This window comes from Leishmania braziliensis, chromosome 22, assembly GCF_000002845.2.
Source record: "Leishmania braziliensis MHOM/BR/75/M2904 complete genome, chromosome 22".
NCBI lineage: Eukaryota > Euglenozoa > Kinetoplastea > Trypanosomatida > Trypanosomatidae > Leishmania > Leishmania braziliensis.
Window position 1 is genome coordinate 498218 of NC_009314.2, and position 10038 is coordinate 508255.

Genomic DNA, 10038 nt, shown 5'->3' on the forward strand with positions numbered 1-10038 from the left:
GCTCAACCCTAACACTTTCTTCACTCACCCCTTCAGACATACCACGCACCTTCGATACCTCCTCCTCCAACTCCCGCAGCTGCTCACGCAGGTCCGTCACCTCGGCGGCCATGTCGGCCTGCTGTGCCTCCGACTCCTTAGCGCGCTCTTCCGCCTCCCGCAGCTGCTCACGCAGGTCCGTCACCTCGGCGGCCATATCGGCCTGCTGTGCCTCCGCCTCCCGCAGCTGCCCACGCAGGTCATCTATTGTGGCATCATTCGCAGCTTGGCTAATAGCAAGGTCGCCCAGTGCCGACTCCTGCTCGGCAGCATTTCTGCGTGAGTGCGCTCCATATCGCGAAGCTGCTCCTCAAGCTCAGCAACCTCGGCGTCCACTGCCTCCCGGCCAAGCTGTGCTTCGGCCAACTGCTGTCTCAGCTCCTCGATACACTTTGAGCTCTGCTCTGCTTCCTTCTCCAGCGCTACGCACCGATCGCTATTCGTAGCACCTTCTGTTACAGCACCTCGCAGTTCCTCCCTTAGATGCTCAATCTCGGCGGACATGTCGGCCTGCTGTGTCTCCGCCTCCCGCAGCTGCCCACGCAGGTCCGTCACCTCGGCGGCCATGTCGGCCTGCTGCGCCTCCGACTCCTTAGCGCGCTCTTCCGCCTCCCGCAGCTGCCCACGCAGGTCCGTCACCTCGGCGGCCATGTCCGCCTGCTGTGCCTCCGACTCCTTCGCGTGCTCTTCCGCCTCCCGCAGCTGCCCACGCAGGTCCGTCACCTCGGCGGCCATGTCCGCCTGCTGCGCCTCCGACTCCTTCGCGCGCTCTTCCGCCTCCCGCAGCTGCCCACGCAGGTCCGTCACCTCGGCGGCCATGTCGGCCTGCTGCGCCTCCGACTCCCGCAGCTGCCCACGCAGGTCCGTCACCTCGGCGGCCATGTCCGCCTGCTGGGCCTCCGACTCGTTCGCGCGCTCTTCCGCCTCCCGCAGCTGCCCACGCAGGTCCGTCACCTCGGCGGCCATGTCCGCCTGCTGTGCCTCCGACTCCTTCGCGTGCTCTTCCGCCTCCCGCAGCTGCCCACGCAGGTCCGTCACCTCGGCGGCCATGTCGGCCTGCTGCGCCTCCGACTCCTTCGCGCGCTCTTCCGCCTCCCGCAGCTGCCCACGCAGGTCCGTCACCTCGGCGGCCATGTCCGCCTGCTGTGCCTCCGACTCCTTCGCGCGCTCTTCCGCCTCCCGCAGCTGCCCACGCAGGTCCGTCACCTCGGCGGCCATGTCGGCCTGCTGCGCCTCCGACTCCTTAGCGCGCTCTTCCGCCTCCCGCAGCTGCCCACGCAGGTCCGTCACCTCGGCGGCCATGTCCGCCTGCTGTGCCTCCGACTCCTTCGCGTGCTCTTCCGCCTCCCGCAGCTGCCCACGCAGGTCCGTCACCTCGGCGGCCATGTCGGCCTGCTGCGCCTCCGACTCCTTAGCGCGCTCTTCCGCCTCCCGCAGCTGCTCACGCAGGTCCGTCACCTCGGCGGCCATGTCGGCCTGCTGTGCCTCCGACTCCTTCGCGCGCTCTTCCGCCTCCCGCAGCTGCCCACGCAGGTCCGTCACCTCGGCGGCCATGTCGGCCTGCTGCGCCTCCGACTCCTTAGCGCGCTCTTCCGCCTCCCGCAGCTGCCCACGCAGGTCCGTCACCTCGGCGGCCATGTCGGCCTGCTGCGCCTCCGACTCCTTAGCGCGCTCTTCCGCCTCCCGCAGCTGCTCACGCAGGTCCGTCACCTCGGCGGCCATGTCCGCCTGCTGTGCCTCCGACTCCTTCGCGTGCTCTTCCGCCTCCCGCAGCTGCCCACGCAGGTCCGTCACCTCGGCGGCCATGTCGGCCTGCTGCGCCTCCGACTCCTTAGCGCGCTCTTCCGCCTCCCGCAGCTGCTCACGCAGGTCATCTATTGTGGCATCATTCTCAGCTTGCTAATAGCAAGGTCGCCCAGTGCCGACTCCTGCTCGGCAGCATTTCTTGCGTGAGTGCGCTCCATATCGCGAAGCTGCTCCTCAAGCTCAGCAACCTCGGCGTCCACTGCCTCCCGGCCAAGCTGTGCAGCTGCCAACTGCTGCCTCAGCTCCTCGATACACTTTGAGCTCTGCTCTGCTTCCTTCTCCAGCGCTACGCACCTATCGCTATTCGTAGCACCTTCTGTTACAGCACCTCGCAGTTCCTCCCTTAGATGCTCAATGTCGACGGCCATGTCGGCCTGCTGTGCCTCCGCCTCCCGCAGCTGCCCACGCAGGTCCGTCACCTCGGCGGCCATGTCGGCCTGCTGTGCCTCCGACTCCTTCGCGTGCTCTTCCGCCTCCCGCAACTGCTCACGCAGGTCCGTCACCTCGGCGGCCATATCGGCCTGCTGCGCCTCCGACTCCTTCGCGTGCTCTTCCGCCTCCCGCAGCTGCTCACGCAGGTCCGTCACCTCGGCGGCCATATCGGCCTGCTGTGCCTCCGACTCCTTCGCGTGCTCTTCCGCCTCCCGCAACTGCCCACGCAGGTCCGTCACCTCGGCGGCCATGTCGGCCTGCTGCGCCTCCGCCTCCCGCAGCTGCTCACGCAGGTCCGTCACCTCGGCGGCCATGTCGGCCTGCTGCGCCTCCGCCTCCCGCAGCTGCTCACGCAGGTCCGTCACCTCGGCGGCCATGTCGGCCTGCTGTGCCTCCGACTCGTTCGCGTGCTCTTCCGCCTCCCGCAACTGCTCACGCAGGTCCGTCACCTCGGCGGCCATATCGGCCTGCTGCGCCTCCGACTCCTTCGCGTGCTCTTCCGCCTCCCGCAACTGCCCACGCAGGTCCGTCACCTCGGCGGCCATGTCGGCCTGCTGCGCCTCCGCCTCCCGCAGCTGCTCACGCAGGTCCGTCACCTCGGCGGCCATGTCGGCCTGCTGTGCCTCCGAGTCCCGCAGCTGCTCACGCAGGTCCGTCACCTCGGCGGCCATGTCGGCCTGCTGCGCCTCCGCCTCCCGCAGCTGCTCACGCAGGTCCGTCACCTCGGCGGCCATGTCGGCTGGCTGCGCCTCCGCCTCCCGCAGCTGCCCACGCAGGTCCGTCACCTCGGCGGCCATGTCGGCCTGCTGCGCCTCCGCCTCCCGCAGCTGCTCACGCAGGTCCGTCACCTCGGCGGCCACGTCGGCCTGCTGCGCCTCCGCCTCCCGCAGCTGCTCACGCAGGTCCGTCACCTCGGCGGCCATATCGGCCTGCTGTGCCTCCGACTCCTTAGCGCGCTCTTCCGCCTCCCGCAGCTGCCCACGCAGGTCCGTCACCTCGGCGGCCATGTCGGCCTGCTGCGCCTCCGAGTCCCGCAGCTGCTCACGCAGGTCCGTCACCTCGGCGGCCATGTCGGCCTGCTGCGCCTCCGCCTCCCGCAGCTGCCCACGCAGGTCCGTCACCTCGGCGGCCATGTCGGCCTGCTGTGCCTCCGAGTCCCGCAGCTGCTCACGCAGGTCCGTCACCTCGGCGGCCATGTCGGCCTGCTGTGCCTCCGAGTCCCGCAGCTGCTCACGCAGGTCCGTCACCTCGGCGGCCATGTCGGCCTGCTGCGCCTCCGCCTCCCGCAGCTGCCCACGCAGGTCATCTATTGTGGCATCATTCGCAGCTTGGCTAATAGCAAGGTCGCCCAGTGCCGACTCCTGCTCGGCAGCATTTCTTGCGTGAGTGCGCTCCATATCGCGAAGCTGCTCCTCAAGCTCAGCAACCTCGGCGTCCACTGCCTCCCGGCCAAGCTGTGCAGCTGCCAACTGCTGCCTCAGCTCCTCGATGCACTTTGAGCTCTGCTCTGCTTCCTTCTCCAACGCTACGCACCGATCTCTATTCGTAGCACCTTCTGTTACAGCACCTCGCAGTTCCTCCCTTAGATGCTCAATGTCGACGGCCATGTCGGCCTGCTGTGCCTCCGCCTCCCGCAGCTGCCCACGCAGGTCCGTCACCTCGGCGGCCACGTCGGCCCGCTGCGCCTCCGACTCCCGCAGCTGCTCACGCAGGTCCGTCACCTCGGCGGCCATGTCGGCCTGCTGTGCCTCCGACTCCCGCAGCTGCTCACGCAGGTCCGTCACCTCGGCGGCCATGTCGGCCTGCTGCGCCTCCGACTCCCGCAGCTGCTCACGCAGGTCCGTCACCTCGGCGGCCATGTCGGCCTGCTGCGCCTCCGCCTCCCGCAGCTGCCCACGCAGGTCCGTCACCTCGGCGGCCATGTCGGCCTGCTGTGCCTCCGAGTCCCGCAGCTGCTCACGCAGGTCCGTCACCTCGGCGGCCATGTCGGCCTGCTGTGCCTCCGAGTCCCGCAGCTGCCCACGCAGGTCCGTCACCTCGGCGACCAAGTCGGCCTGCTGTGCCTCCGACTCCCGCAGCTGCTCACGCAGGTCCGTCACCTCGGCGGCCATGTCGGCCTGCTGCGCCTCCGACTCCCGCAGCTGCCCACGCAGGTCCGTCACCTCGGCGACCATGTCGGCCTGCTGCGCCTCCGCCTGCCGCAGCTGCTCACGCAGGTCATCTATTGTGGCATCATTCGCAGCTTGGCTAATAGCAAGGTCGCCAAGTGCCGACTCCTGCTCGGCAGCATTTCTTGCGTGAGTGCGCTCCATATCGCGAAGCTGCTCCTCAAGCTCAGCAACCTCGGCGTCCACTGCCTCCCGGCCAAGCTGTGCAGCTGCCAACTGCTGCCTCAGCTCCTCGATACACTTTGAGCTCTGCTCTGCTTCCTTCTCCAGCGCTACGCACCTATCGCTATTCGTAGCACCTTCTGTTACAGCACCTCGCAGTTCCTCCCTTAGATGCTCAATGTCGACGGCCATGTCGGCCTGCTGTGCCTCCGCCTCCCGCAGCTGCCCACGCAGGTCCGTCACCTCGGCGGCCATATCGGCCTGCTGTGCCTCCGAGTCCCGCAGCTGCTCACGCAGGTCCGTCACCTCGGCGGCCATGTCGGCCTGCTGCGCCTCCGCCTCCCGCAGCTGCCCACGCAGGTCCGTCACCTCGGCGGCCATGTCGGCCTGCTGTGCCTCCGAGTCCCGCAGCTGCTCACGCAGGTCCGTCACCTCGGCGGCCATGTCGGCCTGCTGTGCCTCCGAGTCCCGCAGCTGCCCACGCAGGTCCGTCACCTCGGCGACCAAGTCGGCCTGCTGTGCCTCCGACTCCCGCAGCTGCTCACGCAGGTCCGTCACCTCGGCGGCCATGTCGGCCTGCTGCGCCTCCGACTCCCGCAGCTGCCCACGCAGGTCCGTCACCTCGGCGACCATGTCGGCCTGCTGCGCCTCCGCCTGCCGCAGCTGCTCACGCAGGTCATCTATTGTGGCATCATTCGCAGCTTGGCTAATAGCAAGGTCGCCAAGTGCCGACTCCTGCTCGGCAGCATTTCTTGCGTGAGTGCGCTCCATATCGCGAAGCTGCTCCTCAAGCTCAGCAACCTCGGCGTCCACTGCCTCCCGGCCAAGCTGTGCAGCTGCCAACTGCTGCCTCAGCTCCTCGATGCACTTTGAGCTCTGCTCTGCTTCCTTCTCCAACGCTACGCACCGATCTCTATTCGTAGCACCTTCTGTTACAGCACCTCGCAGTTCCTCCCTTAGATGCTCAATGTCGACGGCCATGTCGGCCTGCTGTGCCTCCGCCTCCCGCAGCTGCCCACGCAGGTCCGTCACCTCGGCGGCCATGTCGGCCTGCTGTGCCTCCGACTCCTTAGCGTGCTCTTCCGCCTCCCGCAGCTGCCCACGCAGGTCCGTCACCTCGGCGGCCATGTCGGCCTGCTGTGCCTCCGACTCCTTAGCGCGCTCTTCCGCCTCCCGCAGCTGCTCACGCAGGTCCGTCACCTCGGCGGCCATGTCGGCCTGCTGTGCCTCCGACTCCCGCAGCTGCCCACGCAGGTCATCTATTGTGGCATCATTCGCAGCTTGGCTAATAGCAAGGTCGCCCAGTGCCGACTCCTGCTCGGCAGCATTTCTTGCGTGAGTGCGCTCCATATCGCGAAGCTGCTCCTCAAGCTCAGCAACCTCGGCGTCCACTGCCTCCCGGCCAAGCTGTGCAGCTGCCAACTGCTGCCTCAGCTCCTCGATGCACTTTGAGCTCTGCTCTGCTTCCTTCTCCAGCGCTACGCACCGATCTCTATTCGTAGCACCTTCTGTTACAGCACCTCGCAGTTCCTCCCTTAGATGCTCAATCTCGGCGGCCATGTCGGCCTGCTGTGCCTCCGCCTCCCGCAGCTGCTCACGCAGTGCAGTAGTCTCGTTATTCTGTATCGTGTGTGTCACAAGCGCCGCATCAGCCCCGTGTTGGGGTAGGTGACGCGACCTGTACAACTTTGTTGTTAATGGATAGTCGTAGTCGTGCAAGCGTCGGTCGATTTCTTTTCGGGTTACGTTGGCGTCGTGCTGCACCCGCACCGTGGCTAGGAGGCTGCCAATGGAAAACCTGACATGCTTCACGTCTGTTAGAGTCGCATTGCATGCGCCACATACATCCGCAATGAATGCCTCACGTAGCATCTCAGGGTAGCTCTGCAGTACTACGCCCCAGTCGTCTCCCGGCAACCGTACGGAATGCAAGGTTACAACCACAGCACCAGTTCTGCTCTTCGTCAGTCGCTCACCGTAAAGCGGGGGCTCGGGGGCCTCCTCAGCTCTGAGTAACTGCTCTTGCTCGTTGAGGATGTCTTCCTGACGACTGCTTGGTGTCAGTGAAGGTCGAAGTGGTGGAGTCGTTGGTGGCAGGTGAGCAAGTCGGTTTTCGAGGTTCGCGATGGTAGCTATGCTCTCTGCGAGCTGCTGCGCAAGAAGGTCCTCGCCGGTCTTTGGGCTGAAACTATGGCGGCGCATGTACTCGCATTCGTAGAAGGTTGTGTCACGGATTCGATTATCAAGTTGGCGCTTGGTCACGTGACTAGGATGATCCACATAAAACTCGACTCTACTCCCGTCCGCTGAAAAGCGCACCCCGGTAACAGCTGCGACGACTACATGACACACTGCCGCTGCATCGGCCGCTGCAGCACGGTGAAGCTCAGCAGGATGCTGTCGCAGTACATCATACCAGCCGGCACCAGAGAAGCGCTTGTGGTGATGAGTGGTCGAGACCCCGTCAGTGTCATCAGAAGGCTGCAAATGCTGTGGCATCCATCGCTCGTTGTTTCTGCATAGCCATGCCGGTTCGGCTTCTCGTTGGGCAACGCCATTGTCAGCCTTCACGGAACCTTGATCGCCCTTGATCTGGGTCGCAGGTAGTGAAGTGGGGGCAGCAGATCTTCCGCTACAATGTTTTGACTCAAGAGCGCGTATCTCCCCCTCCAAAGCGATGATGCGGCTCGTTGCGTTATCCTTATCGCGATCAAGGCTTTCGCACTCAACCCGCAGAGCCTCAGCGCGTATCGTCGCACTGGCCAGCCGACTTTGTGCGTCTTCATGACCGGCGCGGGCGTCCCGTAGTTGCCTCTGCAGCTCAGCCTCTACCGACTTGTGTCGATCCGTCTCGCGTACTAGCATCCGTTGTAGGCGCTCATTCTCGCGACGTACCTCCTGTAGCTTTTTTTGAAGGCCCAACAAAGCTGCTTGAAAGGCGCATGCGTCGGCCTCTTCATCGTACTCCTCGTCCTCGTCGCTCTGGGACGCTGCGGCTTTTGATCTAGGTCCAGACAATACACTTGGGGTGTTGTGTGCCGCTGCGACAGCCCGGCCATTAGAGGTCGGCGGCGTCGGGGAAGATGAAGAATCGGTGAAGGCGGCAGCGGACAAGAAGGTCGGGGAAGCGAAGGGGGCCGCGGCACAAGCCGAAGCTGGTGGGCAGCCATCACCTTGCGACTTTGACGCGCCGCTCCGTCCTCGGCGCCGGTTAGCGCGTTCGGAGACCAATGCATGTGCGCGGTGTGCATCCCGCTGATGATTAGCACACTCTTGCAGGAGATCGGCTACAGCTTGACATAGCTCAGGCCGAGTGTGCAGCGCACGCGCAGCTATCTCGTCGAGTTCCTCCTGGCCCAGCAAGACAACCCCTATCTCCTCGTTTGGAGCAGGAATGACGGAAGCAAGGTGGGGGCAAGGCGACGGCTGCACCCCTTCCTTGGGGTTGCCCGGTGACCTTGCGGAGCCGGCGGGGTCAGTCGCGCTGCCGATGCGATTATGATCGCCTACCATATCGGGACTCCAAGACGGATGCCATGACGACGAAGCTGTGTTGGCCAACATCATAGCGCTCTTGCTCGACGAGGATGGTGAATGCGATTCGCCAGACGCTACTACCGACTGTGCTGCCGTTACTCGCGGTCCTGGGTGTCGCCGCGAGTGTGATGGTACTGGACAAATGATGGCACAGCGAAGCACGTCCGTGGTAATCCCTTTTGCAGGAGTAAACGTGAGCTGCACAGCAGAGCTTGTGGAACTGCTCGAGTTTCCCGGGGAACCACCAAACACACGCAGCTGTGCTTGCACTTGATGCAATCTTCTAGCCGCCGCCTTGAGCGTATTCACGTGATGGGTGAGCTGCTGCTGGAGCATGTCAGCGTGAGATTGCGTGCTGGCACACTGCTGATACACCTTAAAGGCAGCGAGCTGCGTGAAGAGCCAGTTTGCGATAGCGCAGAGAAATTCGGCCGCATCGGTCATCCGCTGCTCCATCGAGTCCATGGCTCTGTGGACTTTTTCCTCTGTGATGGCGCCGGAGCCAAAGAAGCATGCTTCGATCTCATCATACTGTTGCAGGCTCATGTCGTAGCCGACATCGTAGCTGATACAGCGGTGCAGGAAGAGCGGATCACTCACGGCGGCCCATACCTCCGGCCACGGAAGTGGGGTGGCTGGCACGTAGTGCTCCACAACACTCAGGGCCGCTCGCAGCACCGCCACAAAAGTGGCATCGTCGTCGCTGCCACTCTTGTCAGCCCCGCCGTACGCGTCACTGTGGGCGAGTCGAAGTGGCACGCCCTGTTGCCGACAGGCATGAAGCGTGCCTTCTCTTTCCTCCAACGCACGGCGACAACCCTCGATGGCCTCGCGGGCAGCGTTCATGTCAGCCTCATTGACTGTGCGCACAGAGCCAAGCTCAGCCCGCAAGGCGAGGATGGCTGTCTGGTGATCCTCTAGCTCTTGCTGAAGACGATTCTCCTCCTTTCTCATTGCCTGCATCACACCATCGTTCGCACAGCCTTGCTGGCAGCTCCACCCCTCCAGTGTGACAGTGTGTGCGTGTGATTGTTGGACCGTTCCCAACGCCCAGTGCCACTCGTGCGCCTCGTTAAGGAACTCGTACACGACGACGGAGCCAGGATAGATAAACTTGGCGGTGTGCTCCAGACGGTCGTGCACGGCCGTCAGAACATCTCGCGTAGACAAGTCCGGCGACACACATCGGCGAGGAAGGCTGCGGTGGGCCTTCTTATGCGGCTCGAAGGAGCTTCCCACCTCACGTGGGGCTGGCCTGCCTAGCGAGTCGCCGGGTGGGCCACCACACGACGGCGCGACGGTGGGCGTCAGGCGTGACTCGGCTATCCTCGGCCGCCGCACCGGTGTGGGAGAAGCGGCGTAGAGCATATGAGCGGAAGGGGATGCAGTTTGAGGGAGAGAGGTGCGAAAGGAAAAAAAGCTCATGCAATCAATGCCCCCCTACCTCTTCCTCTTTTTTGTGTGTGTGCGTGCGGCAGAGTGTGGAGCCACACGCGAGAAAATGAGAAGAGAGGGCCCAAGATGCGCGCACACGAAGCGCGAGGGTGAGTCGATCGCAGGGAAAGAGGTAAAAGAAAAAAAAAGGAACAATGCAGCGCACTGTGGCGGGAGGGACCGGAAGGCTTGAGAACGATGCGAAGGGAAAGGGAGGGAACCTCGCCAGTATCAACTTCGGCACAGAGCCACAACCAGCGTGACCTCGCACACAACAAAAATGCAGCCGCCCAAGCGTAGACGAGCGGGGGGAGGAAAGAAAAACAAGAGGAGTGCCGAAGCCCAGATGGAGAGACGCACAAGTCACGAGCTCCAATAGCGAGGGGAAAAAAAAAAACGAAGACAAGAGTGAAGGATGACAAGTGGGCCCCACTGGACAAAACACAGGACGGAAGAAAAA

The 10038-nt window shown here is 64.1% G+C and overlaps 1 pseudogene across 1 annotated transcript; it reads right to left on the minus strand.

Annotated features, from left to right (window-relative positions):
* Nucleotide 1: 1 nt before the first annotated feature.
* On the minus strand, nucleotides 2-9512 carry LBRM_22_1205 (annotated as a pseudogene). Its single transcript is given in 3 exon segments — nucleotides 2-292; nucleotides 295-1911; nucleotides 1914-9512. Coding segments are annotated over 3 exon segments (9507 nt in total).
* Between the last annotated feature and the right edge of the window lie 526 nt (nucleotides 9513-10038).